The sequence below is a fragment of the Ranitomeya variabilis genome, chromosome 2 (assembly GCF_051348905.1).
Source record: "Ranitomeya variabilis isolate aRanVar5 chromosome 2, aRanVar5.hap1, whole genome shotgun sequence".
Taxonomy (NCBI): Eukaryota; Metazoa; Chordata; class Amphibia; order Anura; family Dendrobatidae; genus Ranitomeya; species Ranitomeya variabilis.
This window is the reverse complement of record NC_135233.1, coordinates 571,065,618-571,086,676: the sequence shown is the minus strand read 5'-3', so window position 1 is coordinate 571,086,676 and position 21,059 is coordinate 571,065,618. Positions and strand designations below refer to the sequence as shown.

At 40.1% G+C, this 21,059-nt stretch overlaps 1 protein-coding gene across 4 annotated transcripts in view; it reads right to left on the bottom strand.

Moving 5' to 3' along the window:
• FTO (FTO alpha-ketoglutarate dependent dioxygenase) overlaps positions 1-21,059 on the bottom strand; it is a 507,540-nt gene that overhangs the window by 340,725 nt on the left and 145,756 nt on the right. For all 4 annotated transcript variants that reach the window (XM_077288247.1, XM_077288245.1, XM_077288248.1 and 1 more), the window contains exon 8: positions 6,544-6,668. In XM_077288247.1, the coding sequence (XP_077144362.1) occupies positions 6,544-6,668 (125 nt within the window). The remainder of the gene's footprint in view (positions 1-6,543; positions 6,669-21,059) is intronic.

Below are 21,059 nucleotides of genomic sequence, written 5' to 3'. Positions count from 1 at the left end.
AAATTCCCCAAAGGTAAAGGCAGCCCCCCACATATATTGACTGTGAGTTATGAGGAAAGTCACAAACACAGGAATGAAACAGGTTTTAGCAAAGGAGGCCAGACTTCACTAAAATAGTCAGAGGATAGCAAGGGAACTATGCGGTCAGCACAAAAGACTACAAAAAACCACGCACAGTAAGAAAAAAGACTCCCCACACCGACTCACGGTGTGGAGGTGCCACTCTGCACCCCAGAGCTTCAGGCTAGCAAGGGAATATCATGATAGCAAGCTGGACTAGAAATTAGCAGTACTAAGAAATATATTCAGGAAGCAGTAACAAAAAATGAACTAGCAAAGACTTAGCTTCTGCTGGAATAGACAGGTCCTCAGAGAAGTCCAAGAGAGATCTGAATCAATACTGAAACATTGACAGCTGGCATCAAGTAACGATCTGAGTGGAGTTAAATAGAGAAGCCAGCAAGCAATAAACGAGAGCACCTGACAAAGCCAACCTCAGTGACCAGCAGTTCCGCTCAAAGCCACCAGAGGGAGTCAAAGAGCAGAACTAACCAAAGTACCATTCATGACCACAGGAGGGAGTCTGAGAACGGAATTCACAACAGTCTCCATCTATTCAATTTCCAGTATAAGTCTTGGCTGCTATCACTTATTATTGGTTATGAAAAATGAAGAAAGTGGTGTCACTCTCCAGTTCAGTATAAAAGTCCAAAATGTATTCAAATTACTTAAAAGTCAGTCTAGCATGGCAGACAGTGGCAGTGGCACATGTGTCACTCTCTCCCATGCCAGACTTTTTAGTGATTTGAATACATTTTGGACTTTTATACTGATCTGATGAGTGTCACCACTTTCTTCATTTTTCATTATACAAATGCTTTCACCTTGGTTGGGCATACGGTTATAGCTGATGTATGATCAGTTCTACATTTAGCGGATATAACCACATCTTCTGTGGTGCTGATCTTTTCTCTTTGTTATTATTGGTTATTCATGGCTCTCTGAGGAATGTTCTGCTGCAATTAATGCACTTGGCCAAATTATCAAGATCCGCTGCTGACAGCACCTTTTGCAATTTTTGACCAATGACGTCCCAGATATGCTCAAAGGTAAACAAGTCCGGAGTCTAGGAAAACCGTGGTAGAATGTTTGGGCTGTCACGAACGATGATTTTTTTTAAACAAAGCTTAAAATTATTTCACTTGAAGCGTTGTTTACTCGCCTGGTAATTGACAGCCTGTTTATGTTGCACGATTATTGGGAAATGCGCCATACAAGGATTTTCAGCCAGTGTAAATGCACCAGAAGTATTGATTCAGTGATTGTAGATACTCCCTAGTTATAGTTACTGTCCTATAGCTACTGATCATTGATAAATATGGTATATAGGGATTAGTTAGCCCTTAAATCCTTTTTTTCTTTCAAACCTGACATTCTTATTGCCATTCACCAATTTTATGTACTGCTTTGGTTGCTCCCGCTCTAGTTCACCTATATCAGTGTTTCCCAATCTTCAGTCCTCACGGACCCCACAGGTCATGTTTTCAGAATTTCTTTAGTATTGCGCAAGTAGTGGAAGTATTATCAAGGCATCAGTTATTGTCTCACCTGTGCAACACTATGGAAATCCTGAAAACATGACCTGTGGGGTCCGTGAGGACTGGAGATTGGGAAATACTGACCTATATACTTCATTTACTCGCATGGCCCAAAATATATACAATATATCATGCTCAGTGAGCTTTTCAGAATTAGATGTAACAAAACGTTGGGATCAAAGGATTAAACACTTGTCTGAATTTCTTATACGTAATCCGATGAACAGCAAAGTCAATGGACACATGTTAGGGTTGGTTTCCTTAGAATACGTTATATGCCTGTTATGAGATTTTTTTGCATATGAAAGCGGATGATCAACATTATTTAGGAACTTACATTTGCAATCAGCATTTTTTTTTTTAAATAAAGAGCACATGTCTCATATTATATTTCCAGCTGCTGACCATCCTAATGTTTTAAGGTGTCTTTCCTGCAGGTTACAAAGAAGGCCAAGGAAAGGGTCATGTAGTCAGTTGGGTGATACGTCTGTCAGACTAATGTCACCCACCATAAACAAACTGAGCATAATGAGGAAGCTGTGGCCTGCTTTTAACAAGTTGGTTTCGTCCTATTTATCCGACGTATCCCAAGTTGTAAAGAGAGTTTTAACATGATGACGAGACATTAGATCCTCAGTGTAATATCCAAGTGTTGACCAACCTGATCATGACCTCAGAAACACATACCTGAAAGTCACAGGTGGCAATGCCACAAGACAAGCTGTGCACCAACATACATCCATATACTGTCATAAAAGTTATTCGGTTATTGCACCTACTTGGTGTGTATTAGGATGCATTTCTTGTGTTTTTTTCGAGTGTTTTTAGCATTTTTAGTAGCATTTTGCAATTTTTTTAGCCTTTTAAGTTCTTGTGACATTTTAAACATGGATTTTTTAAGTCCTATACAGCAGCCAATGGTAAAAGTGCCATACCCCCAATCAAATGACAAAAATTTTTTTAAATAGTCTCCGTCTCCCAACTCTCACAAAAAAATTTATATGTGAATTTCAAAATACGGCAGAATTATATTCCATTCACATTCAGGCACCGTGATGAAGGCGTGTTGGCCGGAGAAAGGATTAAGGGTCTGTTTACAAACTTTTTAATATCATGAGTGATTGAACGTACTTGGCCTTTTGGTGTAAAAGAACCACACACACAGCAGAATCTGTTCAGATGATTGATACACTGTCGGGGCATTTTTCTCCTTTAAATCAGATCAAACAGTAGAGTACGTTCAGTTCAATGGTGGTGACAAACTAAAAACAAAATGCGATGAGCCGACCAAGTATATGTAGATATTTCCCCAGAGATAACAGAGACAGCTTGTATTTAGAACTAATTTTACTGGAGGTAATCTGGTAGATAACTATATACAGTTGTGAGGTAAATGGGTCAGCCTATTCCTTATAGATTTGGAGACAGGCAGTTTCTCAGTGCGAAATTGGCTGCTTTCAGGATCTCTCTCTGTGGAGACCCTCACTCAGTTACACCTCAGTGGCTAAGCTGTTTTCTTCCCTCTGAGGCAATTTGCCCTCCCAGAAATGCAGTGACAATCCTCTCACAATGGCGGCTGTCTGCTGCCTTCCCTTCTATCTCCCTGTGGCAGGGCTCAGATCCCTGTAGAGGCCTGTCTCCTGTCAGAGTCTCACATCACCATCCTTTTCTGACTGACTCAAATCTTACTGCCACATAACAGTTAGCTCCTCCCCATAACGTGACTTTCTGAGAAACAGTCATTGGATGACTGCACTGTCAATACTCCTTCCCATAAAACTAACTAAAAACTTTACTGATGTTGTCCATGTAAGAAAATTCACAAGACAAGCAAAGAAATGGGAATAACATAGGAAAAACCACATAAATTGTAAATGCATAAATAACGTAATAACAAAAATACTTCTATCTCAGAAACGTTATGTGATACAGCAAAACTAAGCATATTTTTGGAATCAGCACATCAAACTCCATAAAACAGTTATATTACCTTTGCTGATGATTTTTTGTGTTGACCAGTGTAATGCATATGATCGATTACTGCTCGATGCAGGTTTTTGGAATTGACAAATATTGTCTCATAAAAGTGAATAGAATGCGTGCTATCCTTCACACATGCGATTTCTGGACCTTCAATCTCCGGATTATGCTGTTCCTAGTGGTTGGACCACAAATGTTTTGAGTTGGTGCGAATTGATTAGCAGGACCTGGTCAATTCAGTTCCAGGCCGACTAATCAAAAGAAGAGATGTGGATACAGTCAGGTAGGAGACACGTCTTAGGGTTCCCGACCAGCGACCAGAGATGGGCCAAATCCTGCGAATCAATTTTCACTAGCTCTACTAGTGGTCATACCTACGAGGATAGGTGATCAAAATTTTTGGTAAGAAAAAGTCCTTTATCCCTGCTGTTCTGATCGCATTAACTATGCACTTGTACTGTTTCGGGTCAATATGACCCGACCCATTAAAATGTTGATTTTAGCTATTGTGTTTTATTTTAATACCTATTTCATTATTAAACTTGTATGTGAACACATTTGATCATAAACAAATGAAAAATTAAAATAAAACTTAATTTTTATTTAGTTTTTTCAGAAAAAGGTCACATGAGCTGTTAGCAATCATGTTCGCTTTATAGCATTCTGCACCCAAATAACAGACATGCTTTAGATTTCTATTACTATTAACATGACATTTAACTAAATATAACTGTGTTAACATATTTTATGAAAATAATGAAAACTTCAGTTTTTCTTTTTTATCTCTAAAAAGGTTGAACAGGTTCATGCATTTTTACATTGAACACAATAATAAAACAGATGACATTTACATAGATATTTTGCACACCCAACACATTTAAGATTTGTTTTATTGTCACAAGAAGATGGACAGAAGCTACATCTCTTCTTTTTTGGCTGGTAGCTGTGCTGGCGGAGGCCCTGGAGTCTCTTTCTTGAGCATGAAGCTTGACACTCTTCACAATGGCTGCTGCTCCTTCACTTATAAGCTGCATGTGTACCAACTCAAGTGAAGCTCAATTTTTGTGTTTTTCCTTTGTATTATTGCATTCTGGGCAAGCCAGGGTGTGGCCTCCCTGTTTCTGAGCTAGAGATTGTATATAAGGCTTCCCCAGACTGGTGTTTCGCTGGTTGGGCCCGGTTCATTTGTCTGCCCTTATTCACACTGAGGTCAACATTGAAACATGGTAAGGTTTTAATATTAGACAGTGTAGGACCGTCCCGATCAGAGTCACCTTGTCGTGGTGGGATGGCTTTTATGCTATTTTTGATCAAAAACAGAATTACTAAAAACTCTGTTATTTAAATGCACTTTTTGCTTTTTTTTACTTCGTTAAAGCAGGGTTTTTTCTCACTTTTTCTCTTGTAGGTTTTATATGTTTTATGGCCAATGTGAACATGCGCTTATAAGCTGCATGTGTACCTACTCAAGTCAAGCTCAATTTTTATGGTTTTTCCTTCAATTCTGGGGTTTACTTTTCTGGCTTTGATATACTGCCTAACCGGATTCCTAATTCTCCAATAAAAATTCTTCTTTTATGCAGCTTATTTCAGCTCCATAAAACAAATGCGTTGTATGCCGAAACATCCAGAATGTTGTAAAATATCATTGGCCAACGATTAATTTTGCATTTGCATTTGTATGATGATATTGCTTCATCTAGTGTGTCAACAGCCCCTTTTGTGGCATTATAATCTAATATCATGTCCGGCTTTCTGTCTTCTCGATTACTTATTGCATTGTCATGGTGCATTGTGCTCATTAGAATTACATGTTTATTTTTTGGGGGAACGTAAGACACAACTGTTGTATCTCCAGTAAAGTAAAAAGTAGAACTATACACATCTCTTTTACTAAGGATACCTTGCGGCAGTTCTGGCGTGTTTTTCCTTATAGTACCCAGAATGGTAAGTTGTCTTTCTTGCAACATCTGGCCCAGTAGGTAGGATGTAAAAAAGTTGTCACATGTGACATTTTGTCCTTTTAGTCAATGAGTCAAATCGAGAACAACTCACATACCTTGATTTTTTTCAGCTCTTTCTCCAGGGTTTCTTCCTGTATACAGTTGAGCGTATACAACGTATGAACTTTCGCTGTCACAAAGTGTCCATATCTTGATGCCGTACTTTGCTGGCCTACTCAGTATGTATTGTCTAGACAGCCACCTACCTTGGAATGCCACCAGTTGTTCATCAACAGTTACAGCTTCCCCAATATTATATAATTTTGGTAGACTCTCTACCCATTTATTCCAAACATTTCTAATAAAGGCTAGTTTATCTTTAGCTCTTTCAATTTGACCTGTTTTATTATCAAACCTCAGTACTCTAGAAATCTGATGAAACCTTTCAAGAGACATTGTAGCTCTAAATATGTGGCGACCAGTTTTGGAATTCCACAAACTTTTAGCTGATTCACCATAACATTTGTATACTCCTGCTAAATGAAGTAAACCAATATAAGCATTTAGAGCTGTCACATCTAATTTGTTCCATTTATCACCATAAACTCGTCCCTCTATATTTGTCATTTGTATTATAATAATATGTTAATAATAATAATTGAATAACGAGATTAAGTACACAGGAAAACAAATACATTTTGCAGGCAGAAATAATTAGTGACCTGTTGAATAGTATAAAATGTTATGGGGTCATATTGACCCCAACAGTACAAGTGTAACAACCAGCGTGTAGCAAATAGTAATTAAAAAAAACACTCATAGTAAGAAACCCTCAAATGAGGAAAAGTCAAATGATAAGTTTCAGATCCGCATAATAAATAATCTGCAGGGTCTCAAATTTCATTTCGGGTCATTTGGACCCGAACAGAACAGCAGGGTTAAATACACTATCTCCACTTACAAAGTACAGAAAGTATGTACAGAGATTAAATTCCAGAATTATTCTTCATTGTCAATCTCACCTCTTTCTCCATTGAAGCCGCAGGTCTTGGCGCTCGGCTAGTAATGGCGTAATGCACTGGAGTATTTTGTACTTGTCTTCCCCGGTCCAGCAGTCTTTTTCAAGCTCTTTTAGCAATAGGCTGGTCTGCGCAGCAATTAGATAAAGGGGAAAGAAGGGGAAACACGTAAAATTAATAAAAAGCTCATAGGCAAATGAGGACAGTAAATCAATATATTTTCATTATTACTATTGCATGTTTGCCAGTTAATCAATATGGGAAATGATGACCGAAAATGGTCACCATATATTTGGACTTTAGTCAATATATGCGTCACATAAAACAAGCCATAAAATAGTATGGTTTAGCTCATTTGCAACCCAAGTTACTTGCCAAGTGCACAAAATTTGATATAAACTACGTACGTTGTATATAATACTATAAACACAAATACGCAAACACTATAATCCTATACAGAAAAAAAATGTATCAAACAATTCCATTTCTTTCATGTTTAACTTATTCTTTTAATTCTTTTTCAACATGGATACCCATTCCACAACTTTTGTAATACTCAGAATATAATATAAATAATTTATAAATAATGGGATCGTAAAGACCAAAGAAGGGAATTGATTAAATGCAACTATACCAAAAGGGTCCAAGGACCCACTAGTAACTCAGCCTCTCTCTAATGGGTATCAACACAAACATTTTTTTTTCACACTACCTTAACCCTTAAAAAACAAGACAAAAAGGACAATTTTTTCCCCTATTTTTGCCCCTCTGCTATATATTTTTTTATTTCTCCATGGAACGTGGCTATATGTAATATTTGTTTTATGTTGGGCAAATTCTATTATTTTTAGAGCAGTTTTAGAGTTACATAAAAATTACTTTGAAATTCATCTAATTTTTCTTCGGCGACACAAATGCTATTTTTTGGTTTACTTTTTTGAATTATATTTCTAATGTTCACGTTTCAAGCCAAGAATTGAGTGAATTTTCCAGGTTATTACAGTCACGTAGATAACTGAAAAGTGTAGGTTTTATTTTTTCTTCTTACATGAATATAATAAAAAGTATTTTCCACTAAAAAAATTGAGTTTTTCCATATTATTTTCAATTGTATTACTTTTCCTACTAAAGATTTTTACACTTTTTTTGTATATATTGTTTTACATTATATTTCCTTGGAGATCATCAAAGATCTTTTTTTTCCTTTATTGATCATTTTTTCACAGTGTAACTGAGACATCAATACAAGCCAAAGTTACAGGGGAAAAGCAGCTTCCCTCAGTGGCATAAGTCATTGGCAGAGCTCATCTAAGTCTGCCAGGACCCAGCAGATTTGCTATACCCGCATGCACCCAAGGCCATGTTCACACGTTCAGTACTTGGTCAGTATTTTACATCAGTATTTGTAATACAAAACCAGGAGTGGAACAATCAGAGGTTTAAGTATAATAGAAACATATGCACCACTTCTGTATTTATCACCCACTCCTGGTTTTGGCTTACAAATACTGATGTAAAATACTGACCAAATACTGAACATGTAAATGTGGCCTAATGATCATGATCGTCAGGTCCTAAAAAAGGACTAACAATGCCTCATTACCCTGCATAGCGAAACAGAAGACAGAAGCGGTAATAAACCGCTTCTGTCTTCTCTTGAGAGTCCCCAGTTTTAGCAAGGTGCTGCAAATTTACAATAGCATGGGGTTAAAGTTCAGGACCAAACATCATAAATTTACAGCATTTAGTCATTATAAGGTTAAAATATTAACCATGAATTCGGTCAAAAGTTAGTTAATATTGCAGTGTCCTGTGTGTTTGTTTTTAGTCTCTGATATGTATTACTGTCTGTATTAGTGGCAATGAACATAATATCAGCGAACAAAAATCAGGACCGCCTGCTTTATGGAGATAAAATGTATGCTTTAAATACCAGCAAGGCTGGGTCACTGGACCCTTTTGTTAGGTTTGTTGTATTTATATGAAATCATAGCCTGGTATTTTCTGTAGACCAGAATGCAAAACCTGGATGATTAAAAAAAAACAAGACAAAAGTAGAATCAACACCTTGGAAATGTGGTGCTGGAGAAGGACGTTCTAAATACCATGGACGGCGGGAAGAACAAATAAATCAAGCAAGGATCACCAAGCAATGACTTGTCTACTATGGACACATCATACGAAGAGAGAGAAATCACTGAAGGACATCATGGAAGAATAGAAGGAACAAGATGAAGAGGAAGACCAGCATTCCGATGGCTCAATACTACCAAGATAATGGTGAAGACCCTGGTGGAACTAGCTAGACTTACACAAGATCCGTGTTCATACAGATCGTTCATCCATCAAGTCACCATGGCTCGAGGTTGAATTAAAGGCCGCTAATGTTATTGTAAGATCAGTTTCAAATTGTTTGCTTTAAAAGGAGTGTTGCTTTTAATTTAGGTTAATAAATTACAAATGAGTTTGCAATTTTTTTTTTTTTTTTTTAACACAGTGCAGCTTATTTTTTTACTATTAAAAATAAAATCTCTTATTGGAGGCACACACTTTTCTTATGGTATTTTCAGTAGGGTGTATGCTTTATGTCAGCTGCAATGAATGGGAATTCATTGAGGGGAAAAGGTTGTAGAATATTACTCCCCAAAAAGTGATGAAGTTCAGCCTCTTCCCAAAGTTGGCTATACACATTACATGACTCATGGCTAAACATCAGGCGTTGTCAAAGCAAAGGGATTGGGTGACTTGATTCCAACCGTCGGCTCCTTAAACTCCTCCGACAAAATCAGTAGGTGGAGAGTAAGGAGAACCCCATACATATTAGATAAACGATTTTGCCAAAATCAATGGGTTCATCCGACTTTTATTTAATGTGTATAGGGGTCATAAGAGCCCATTTGTACCCAAAGATGGTCAGATCAGTCAAATCCAAACGCTAAGGACAGAGTGTGTCCAATACTTTGATGCAAATTGGTGTAGTGTTTATGTTCTTACTGGTCATTAGTCGTGGAAAACATCATGTAGGAAATGCAAAAATATTCCTTGGTCATCCTGACACTGTGATGGCAGCCGAGATGCTAATCTAAATGGTCCTTCAGGGTTAGGGTACTGTCACACAGTGGCACTTTTGTCGCTACGACGGTACGATCCGTGACGTTCCAGCGATATCCATACGATATCGCTGTGTCTGACACGCAGCAGCGATCAGGGACCCTGCTGAGAATCGTACATCGTAGCAGATCGTTTGGAACTTTCTTTCGTCGCTGGATCTCCCGCTGTCATCGTTGGATCGGTGTGTGTGACACCGATCCAACGATGCGTTCGCTTGTAACCAGGGTAAACATCGGGTTACTAAGCGCAGGGCCGCGCTTAGTAACCCGATGTTTACCCTGGTTACCATCGTAAAAGTTTTAAAAAAAAAAACGTACATACTCACATTCCGGTGTCCGTCAGGTCCCTTGCCGTCTGCTTCCCGCTCTGACTGACTGCCGGCCGGAATGTAAGAGCAGAGCACAGCGGTGATGTCACCGCTGTGATCTGCTTTCACTTTACGGCGGCACTCAGTCAGAGTGGGAAGCAGACTGCAAGGGACCTGACGGACACCGGAATGTGAGTATGTACTGTTTTTTTTTTTTTTACTTTTACAATGGTAACCAGGGTAAACATCGGGTTACTAAGCGCGGCACTGCGCTTAGTAACCCGATGTTTACCCTGGTTACCCGGGGCCTTCGGCATCGTTGGTCGCTGGAGAGCTGTCTGTGTGACAGCTCTCCAGCGACCACACAACGACTTTCCAACGATCACGGCCAGGTCGTATCGCTGGTCGTGATCGCTGGAAAGTTGCAGAGTGTGACAGTACCCTTAGACCACATGTTTTATAATAGCCGAGATGCTAATCTAAATGGTCCTTCAAGGTTAGGCCACATGTTTCAAAATAGTGCTGCCATTATCCACTGCGGTGGGTGGCGTTTCAGTCATGTGCGGCTAGCCAACAAATGGAAACTCCTTAGGCTGAACTTAGACGTCCATAAAACACGGCCTTAGAAAGGCAGTGGGGTCTGTTATCCAGCAATTCCTAGATCTCCAGCAGAAGAGGCTTTTAAGAAAAACACCCGCCCTATGTGAAGATGTCCTGGTCTACACAGTAAAGTTGTGTGCACCAATAATATTGTATTCTGGCTCAGAGTAGTGCCAAGAAGGGAACCTGCCATTATAATGTCCATATAAACTAGTAGAGGGGCTCCAGAGTGGGGGTTGTCAGGTGTTGCCCTGATGAGACAATCCCTTTAAAACCTGACATATATAACTAATTAACATACAAGTTGGATCAGTGTAAGTGTATAAGATTTTGAACCAGTTTTTAAGAATATATAACTCTGTATGAGAAAAAGGAGTAGCATTCTTCCCTGTTATATAGATCCATAGATAAAAGGGAAATAAAAAACTGCATTAAAGAATAAATACGAGTTTGGAGTTTTTTTTATAAACAAAATTTTGAGTGAATATAAAAGGTATAAGATACATTGACGAATTAAATCACAGAAACAAGGAAAGAATATTGAGCTATCCCCGCCAGAAAAACGACAAACTGGCAGTAATAGAGCGAGCTATGTGTGCGCAATCAATAACGGCTAGAGATTTTGTCAGTGGCACACAAAAATAATGTACTATACGAAGTTTTAATATATTGGATAATATAAAGTCATTTTATGATTAGTGATACTGGTTAAATCGGCCAATATTTCATCTTTAGGAGGCATCCGTTGGATGATCGTAGACTTCCTTTGTGGTTTATTACCGTGGAGATAATGTGCCAGACGTATGTCAAAATGGAAGGAATGAGTTACAGAGGAAAACCAAAGCACACATCAGACAATGTCTGACAAAAATGACCTGGTACAGTTCACTTTCCGTGATCTTTATACAATAACTCTTTCTTTGCTATAGCACATCATCAAGGTAATTTTGAAAGAAAATACTGTTTTCCATTGGAACTTCCCTGTGGAACCCTGAAGAAGAGCAGATCAATAAAAGTAGACCGAGGACCTATTTTACAGTCCAAACATGGTTTGATAGTATAGCTAAGTGCTACTGAAGTGAATGAGATTAGGCTGCAATACCACATACAACCTGTGGACAGATGTGGTGCTGTTTTTGGAAGAAAGCAGCTATGTTTTTCTAACCCTGCTTTTTTTTTTCTTTTTTTTTAAACAAACGGGTTTCTGACGATTTCACTAAACTCCTCCTGTACACAACCGGTTTGAGCAATAAAGACCAGTAGAATGCTTTTGCATTTGCCTTCTCAAATCCTGAACATCATACATTATTTTAGACCTTTGCATGGTCGAAATTTTTTTAGAGCAACTTATACTGTGTTCGGCAACTATTTTGTTTTCTAAAAGATCCACTATTTAGCAAGAACAAAAAACTTGCTGAAAAGTGTGCCTCTATAGTTCAAAGGCAGCTTCCTATAATCAAGGAGAATGTTAACCCTTCCAGATCACTGAGGCAACCGCTCGCTCTCGTCTTGCCTCACACTGAAACTGTATGATTGTTGAACAGCAGTAGAGTAAGTTACCAAGACCTGTGCATCACTAACACTGCAAGGATGCTGTAAATACTGACTACCTGAAGGACCTATCAGGACATGTGATCTTCAAAATGTGTAATGTATACAGCGTGTTTGGGTGTTTTAATGATGTAACTGAGCTGAGTGCATTGTAGCTAAGCTGTGTGTGCTGATGTAGTTAACTCAACTGTGTTAAAGAAGAGCAGTTTATGTAGCTGAACTGTATGTGTATGTAGCTGAGATTCATGTATATTGATGTAGCTAAGCTGTGTGTATGCGCATGTAGCAGAGCTTCGTTTAGCAAAAATGTGTTCATGTAGCAGAGCCGTTTGTGTGTAAGTGGTAGGGTTGTGTACTGTATGTAACAGAGCAGTTTGTATATGTAGCTTTGTGTGCGTCAAAGCACATACATAATGTGAGTGCTTTAAAGTTATAACATACTGTACATGCCACCTCCACTTCTTTACACTTCCAAGGAAGTTTTACTTAGTAGGAAATATGTTTTTCCTATTTTCTGTGGTCTGAAAATGGGGTTTCATGAAGTAAATTGCATTCTATAGTGAAAAAAATATGGCGGCAGTTATTTTTTTTTAATTTATACATTAGGGAAGTATCAGAGTAGAAAATACAACACCATTTTTTAACAGCAGCTGCACTTGTTTATCATAAATCAACACTACAAGAAAATAAATTTGGTAAAAAGCTTCTTTGTCCACTTATCAGTCACAATGTGTCTTTTGGACTGTGAGAAATACCTGCTCAAATCTGTCTACATATCTGTCTGCAGCGAGGGATCAAATTAAATCTTTGCTTGAAAAGTAAATGGAGAAGGAAGAAGTGAAGGTGGGGAGATGGAGAGAAATAGGATCAGAGAAAAAGACAAAGAAAAACTGTGGAAGCTTCTAGTGCACAGGGAAGAACGAACTGGTGAAAAAGACACAGGATACAAGTCATGTAACGGCCAGAAATAGTGTTATACTTTATCATAAACCACAGTGTGAAGAATATTGGTGATATAATTTCATGTCAATAATATGTATCCTATTTGGCATAGGATTATAAAACTCTCTTCCTTTGGGCAGCAGTGACAGGAAACCTGGCTCAGCCGGTTGTCCAGCATTCTCAAAGCCTCAAAAGGGAATACTGGCACCTAGCTCAGCAGGTGGTCAAGCCACAATAGGATGTGAGTGACAGATCTCACACTTTGAGAAAGCCAAGCTCAGGACAAAGGCTTGCATGCAATATAGAGTCCTGCTGAATTGAAGCAGCCAAAGAACATTCTAGAAACATAATCCTATAAGGAGTAATGGAAATGTTATACATCCTAGCCGTACATCGTGTATATTTCCGAGATCCCAGAACAAGGTGAAAGCCTTCCAGGGGCCCAACGGAATCTGATGGAGCCAAAATTGCTTCCCTAGGACTGTCCATTAAGGAGTTATGACCCAATTTAAGTTTTGGAGTTTTTAGCTGTTAGATGCAAGAGGAGGCAATTTAGGTCAAATCCAGGTGACAGAAGGGAAGTGAACCAAAGGGGTTAATGGCTCGTGTAAAATATGGCCTATGGCTTTTTTTCCGGGGTGGTCACAATGACATATCATGTGGGGAGAAGTCAAGGAACAGAGGGGATCACAAGCCAGGCCTTCCATCTGACTGGTAACTGACTCTTATATTTTGCATTCTTTTTACTACCACTATTTGTATTTGCATATCTCTTGAATATCCCTTGGCATACAGAGATTAAAAGGCAAAGACCAAAACTTTCCATAAACAGGAATTACACTCCTGCACCTGATCACAGTTATAGTTAAATCACTGATGAGGATGAGGGTGGAACGTCGGTACAGGAATACAGCGAATACTTATTCTGTTCTGTTAATGAAACAGCTGAATACTTATTGTGCCATCTTGTACGGTAGCTCATCTGACCTGCCATTCCAATATACTGCTCACATATAGGACTATATACTGTCAAAAGCTTCAAAATAGGCATTCAGACCATTTTAATTTTCACTTAAAGGGACTGTTAATTTTCACAGAGTGACTGTTCAAGCTAAGTCCCGATGCTCGGTGCTTCATGGCATAGCAAATCATTTACATGCAACTTCCCACCTGATTGTTTTCCATCAGTCTACCCCCTCTAATTTGATTGACAGACTTGGTTTCATATTATCAGAAAAGGGTGGAGCTATATGGAAACCAAGCAGGCGGGAAGGTGCATATAAATGATTGGACCCATTGTGAAGCATTGGGCGCCTGTACTTGGTTGGAACTCTCATTCTATGGTGACGGAATACCCTTAAAGGGAACCCTGTCAGCACACAATTACTGATCAAACCAAAAACGGGTTCAGTGCACCCTTGTCTTGGCCAAACAGTTCATTGCAGCCTCCAAACTCCTTGTTTTCCCCACCCTCTATTTTGAACGACATCTTTGGCTATATGGAGCCAGAGAAGCGTGGAGATTAAGGAAAATCAAGAAGGTGGGAAGGTGCAGTGAACTGTTTGGCCACGTCAAGGGTGCACAGAGCACCTTTACTTAGTTGTCAGCCATTCGGTGCCGACAGGTTCCTTTTAAAATCATGTAATAGAAAAACATGGCTGTTTTTTTTTTATTCCAAAAATGGCAACATACCCATCCATTGGTGGGGTCTAGCTCTCCTATACTGAAGTGAAGGGGGTTGAGCTGAAATGCCCTGCAATACCTGCAGACAGTTGTGTTGGACTATTTTCAGATTAATGGTAATTTCTCGTGTTTAGTGAGGATGAGCAAACGTTATTGGATAAGGTGTTATCCGAGCATGCTCGGGTGTTAACCAAGTGTCTTCGACCTGCTCGAAAAATATGGTCCAGTCCCCGCGGCTGTTTGAAAGCCACAACACATGCAGGGATTGCCTGTTAGACAATCCCTGCATGTGTTGCTGCTGTTGAACAGCCGCAGAGACTCAAACATATTTTTCGAGCATGCTGAAGACACTCAGCACACAAGCATGCTCCGATAACACCTTATCCCAGCACGTTTGCCCATCATTAGAGTTTAGAAGAAGGTAGGATAAATGGGGATGCTCCTCAAAAGAATGGGAAAACCTATAAGTCCATGCAAAGGAAGAAAGCTGGTGCAAGACAGAGTCTTGGCGGCAGTTAGTGGATTGTTCACATTAGTTACGAAACCTATTATAGGAAATGTTATGAGCCTGATGACAGGTACTAGTTCTCTGACCGATGCTTCCTCTAAGGGTTGACTGAAGCCTTCACCTACTATCTCCAGCTAATGGAGGTATTTTACAGTCAGGGGCTAGAGGTCAACAGAGTGGATAACAAACACTTCTCTAAAGTTGTGCTTTCCATAGCCTTATCAGGCCTCCCTTGTTATAAGGACATGCATACTATTTCCAATATTTGTACAATGCCAACACTTTCTTTCGATTGTTTCCTGAGTGAGATGGACTTGCCCTGGTGACCTGATGTTTAAAGACAAGGTTAACAGGGCAAAATCAGAGGTCAACAGGATGTGTACCAAAGAAATGGTATTTTCTTAATAAAGAGGACTTTACTTGTGCAGATGGAAAATATCAGGATTTGTAACACACAAAAAAAATAGCAGCAGTAAATGTTGGACATGACTACAAATACAGAGAGGGGGGCAGGAATCAGAATTTATTCAGAAAGATTACTTGAATTTAGATAAAAAAATAAAAACTACAAAACTGTCTCAAATTCAAAAATTAATTTTAATTAAAGTGACCACCAGAGACAAAAAAAGCTGGGGTCAGTTCATCAAAAGTTAAGATGGAGAGGAAACTGATTTTTACCGATCAAACCTCATGGTTTAATATCTCAAGTCCCAGTAGTAATTCATCTTTATATTGGTTGTGGGAGCCTTGAGATGATTAAAGGAAAAATTCAGGAAAAACTGATATTCTATATTATGCCCAGTAGGGCATGAGTGAGCAGTTCATGACGCCAAGAACACCTAAAAGAGAAGCTATCAACCAGTCCTTCAGGCCAGTGCCCAGGGCGAGACAAGTAATTTGCACCCCATAACAAGTGGACTGTTAGACATAATGTATAACTTTATATTTTACATTTTATCTATTTTTTTACGTTGCATTTTTTAAATTACATTTGTGTGTTTTATTTTGATGTAACCATTATTTACCCAATCCCAAACCCTGGTCGTAACCCTACTCCCAACTCTACTTCTATCTCAAACCCTAGTCCTAACCCTACGTCCAGCTTTACTCCTAGCCCAAACCCTAGTGCTAACCCTACTCCCAACTCTACTCCTATCCCAAACCCTAGTCCTAACCCTACGCTCAACTCTACTCCTATCCCAAACCGTAGTCCTAACCCTACGCCCAACTCTACTCCTATCCCAAACCATAGTCCTAACCCTACGTCCAGCTTTACTCCTAGCCCAAACCCTAGTCCTAACCCTACTCCCAACTCTACTCCTATCCCAAACCCTAGTCCTAACCCTACGCTCAACTCTACTCCTATCCCAAACCCTAGTCCTAACCCTATGCCCAACTCTACTCCTATCCCAAACTCTGGTTAGGTTAGAAAAAGTAGGCAAAAGCTTAAAAGTTTATTATAAAGTTAGTGTTTTTTTTTGTGTTTTGAGACTTTTCCTGACAATTTTACAAGTAAGAGTAGAGATAGTGAGCTACTATGGAAGAGCACAATGCAGCTTTTGACATTTTAGTTGCTGTCTATGAAGAGTGCAGCAGTCGAGATGAGTTTGGCTACTGTGCGCTACATATACAGCAACAAATATGACAAAGCACACTTTCACACAAACAAATTCTTTGTTGCTGCCTATGCAGAGCGCAACAGCCTATAACAAACTCGTCTTGCTGTCAAGTATTGCTGCATTCTGCATAGGAACACCAAAAATATATATAATACATATATTTTAGTTCTGTTTCTTCATTTAAAAAAAAAAAAAAAAACAAGTTTAAAAGGGTTGTCCAGGCTTGGCGATCAATTGTGCAGTCCTTCTAATCGACTGCAGACTTGTGAATCCTCACAGCGTGTAGTGTCAAGATTCTCTGCTGCCGACACGGGATTGTCATGTGACCACAAGCATAATTCTGGCCACATTCCAACTACATGTGTCCAACCCAGCTCAATTCACTTGTATTGAATGAGGCCATGCACGTCAACGCATGTATCCAAATCGCATAATTGAAGTCACATGACATAGCGTCAGAGAAACCTCACAGTGCACAGGATTCACAAATCTGTAGTCACATAGATTGACGGCAGGCGTTAACCCCAAGCCTGGACAACCCCTTTTTAGTCCAAAGTTCCACCATCATGGGATACTTATCACTCTCTTGGATCTTTAGCGGTATATGACTGCAGACTTGGGAATCTTTGCAGAGGGCTGTGACGATTGTCAGGTCCCAGGATTGGGCGAGACGCGTGATCGCAAGTATGCGATTTGCATATATGCGGTCACAAGCCAACTAGACGTGGATGGCCTTGTTCAATACAAGTGACTTGAGTGAGGATGGACATGTCTAGACATAATGTGGCAGCAAGTATGCAAGTCACATATTTGCAGTCACCAGAGAATCCTGACAGCATGCTGTGCGCGCGCTGTGAGGATTCACAAGTCTGCAGTCACAAAAAATTACTGCAGACTTAAACCTCTACCATTTTACGCTAAAGTTTCACAATTACAGGATTCAGATCACTTTCAAACCCATTTATACATTTGTTTCTGTGTCCAGCGCTAGCTTCAAAGTGCTAATATTTTTGGAGTTACCGAAAAGTGGGCATTTTGGCTCCTAATGTCCGGATTAGTGTGCCATTAATGTTTCTACGAAGCATTACGCTCCGCGAGCATAAATCACCATAGATATTTCTACACACATACATGTAACTATTCTCAGATTTCTCGCAGTAAGTATCACATGAAATAATAGCATTGTAAAGGTGAGGCGGGGATGAGAAGTGTTGTTTATAGAAGCCAGCTGCTTAGACTTTGGCGCCCGGTGTTAATAAACTTGATATTTTATGCTTACGCAGTCTCCCCTCCCTTGTGCTGCCCCCACTGGCACAGGTACAGCTGAAACCTTAAATCCAATGCAAAGATTGTGTAAGTGATTAATTGTTTGAGACACTGCTGACCATATGGAACAGAGAAGGCATCAAGTAATTCATACTTCTGTAAGCGCTGCTTGGCCCCTGTTGCTTTTAATGCACAGGAAGAGCGCTGGCGAAACCTAGACCGGGTGTCTTGCCCCTGACAGCCCATTAAGAAATCTCGAAGCACCTCTCTCAAGTTCTGCTCTTGCGTTCTCAATGGCAGCCCTAATAAAACAGAAGCAAATCTTTCCAGCAAGTCTTAAATCTTTCACGTACAGTACATTAGTGGCGGATTGCTAAAACAAGTGCCTTTTTTTTTTTTGGGGGGGGGGGGTTTGATAGGAAATTGGGACTTTATTCCCCTTGACTTCTTGCTAAGAAACAACCATATCTTGAGCATAGGTGCCTTTTGTAAATGCATTATTATTATTATTTATTTATATAGCACCATTAATTCCATGATGCTGTACATGAGAAGGGGTTACATCAAAATACAAATATCACTTACAGTAAACAAAAGTAGCAATGACAGACTGGTACAGAGGGAAGAGGACCCTGCCCTTGCGGGCTTACATTCTACAGGATTATGGGGAAGAAGACAATAGGTTGAGGGTTGCAGTAGCTCCAATGGTGTTGAGGTGGTCGTGTGGTCTTTACAGGCTGTAAGCTTCTTTGAAGAGGTGGATTTTCAGGTTTCTTTTAAAGGATCCAAAAGAAGTGGATAACCGGATGTGTTGGGGCACTGAATTCCAGAGGATGGGTGATATTCGGGAGAAGTCTTGGAGGCGATTGGGTGAGGAGCGAATAATTGTGGAGGAGAGGAGGAGGTCTTGGGAGGACCGGAGATTATGTGAGGGAAGATATTGAGAGATTAGTGTGGAAATATACGGAGGAGAAAGGTTATGGATGGCTTTGTAGGTCAGTGTTAGTAATTTAAACTGGATACGCTGGGAAATTGGGAGCCAGTGAAGGGATTTGCAAAGAGGGGAATCAGGAGTGTAGCGAGGAGAGAGATTAATTAGTCGGGCAGCAGAGTTAAGGATGGACTGGAGCGGTGCGAGAGTGTTAGAAGGTAGGCCACAGATGAGGATGTTGCAGTAGTCGAGGCGGGAGATGATTAGGGCATGCACAAGCACTTTGGTAGAGTGTGGGTTGAGGAAAGGATGGATTCTGGAAATATTTTTGAGCTGGAGGCGACAAGAGGTGGCGAGAGCTTGGATGTGCGGTTTGAAGGACAGGGCAGAGTCAAGGGTTATTCCGAGGCAGCGGATTTTGGGGACAGGGGAAAGTGTGATTTCATTTATTTTAATAGATAGATCAGGTAGGGAAGATATGCGTGATGGAGGAAAGATAATGAGTTCAGATTTGTCCACATTGAGCTTGAGGAAGCGAGAGGAGAAGGAGGATATGGCTGATAGAAACTCTGGGATTCTTGACAGCAGAGCGGTGACATCTGGGCCAGAGAGGTAGATCTAAGTGTCATCGGCATATAGATGGTACTGGAAGCCATATGACCTTATGAGTTGTCCCAGGCCGAGTGTATATATGAAGAAGAGTAAGGGTCCTAGGACAGAGCCTTGGGGGACACCAACAGAGAGGGGGCGATATGAAGAGGTAGTATGGGAGTAGGAAACACTAAATGTGCGGTTGGCAAGGTATGAGGAGATCCAGGATAGGGCGAGGTCTTTGACCCCAAAGGAAGAGGATCTGTAGTAGGAGGCAGTATGTATCAATGACATGTACACATACAACCGTTCCCTCCATGGTCTTCTTCTCTGGTCCCAATGCTGGAGAATCGTTTGATTCCTCACCAAAATGTAGCAATAAAAGACCATTACCAAGCATTAAACTTGCCCTACCATGTGGATAAAAGCAAAACTGTGAACTGAACAGTGAGCTTTGCAGTGTAAAAAGGTCATTTTTCTCCTCGAATCAAGTGAATGGACTAATAAAGATGTATTTTTACGCAATTTCCGCAGGACTGGAAGCCAACTAATCTGTATGGGGGTGTCACAGCTTTCACCAGGATGGGAGATTCCGATGACATCAGTGTATAGCTTCCATCATATTAGAGTCCCATTGTTAACCGTGTAATTTTTTTCCTACTAAATTCTACAGCACAGTAAAAAAACAAAAACAAACTCCAAACACTCTAACATTTGACACCCAAAAAGGGGCCAAATTGGGTGAACACGAACATATGGTAAACACACAGACTGTGTGTTAAGAAATACACTCCTCACCGTTGAAAAGGATGCTGCCAGCAGTGGATCTTGATTGCATTTAGCGTGCGAGAACCTTCTTCAAGCGTTTATTAAAGGGAATCTGTCAGCTGATTTTTGCCATTTAATCTGAAAGGTGCATAATGTGCGAACAGAAATCCTGATCCCAGGGATGTATCCTTTATTGGTATGTGTGCTGTAGTTTTAATATAATCAGTGTTTTATCAGATTATCACTAGAGGACTAGGTGGCGTGTGCCAGGCAGTCCAGCTAATTTGTGTAACCCCACCCCCATCACTGATTGGCAGCTTGCTAACAGGGTACTGAGGAAGTGGCCAATTGGTGATGTGGGAGGGGTTATGCACAGCTCATCATTCTGACAACTGCTGCATCTATCAAAACTACACCAAGTAACCCAATAACTGACATATCGCTGGAATCAGGGTCTCCGCCCCTATATCACGCAGCTCTCAGATTACAGAGAGCAAAAATCTGCTGACCTTGCTCCCTCCTATGGTTGATCACTTCTGATCAAAAGGGTATAAACAGACTTGTTGGAAGATTTCTCTGCTCCTTTCCCTGGCTTGAGTGGGGATCGACTACTAGCTGTGATGCCAGTCACTACTCAAGCAA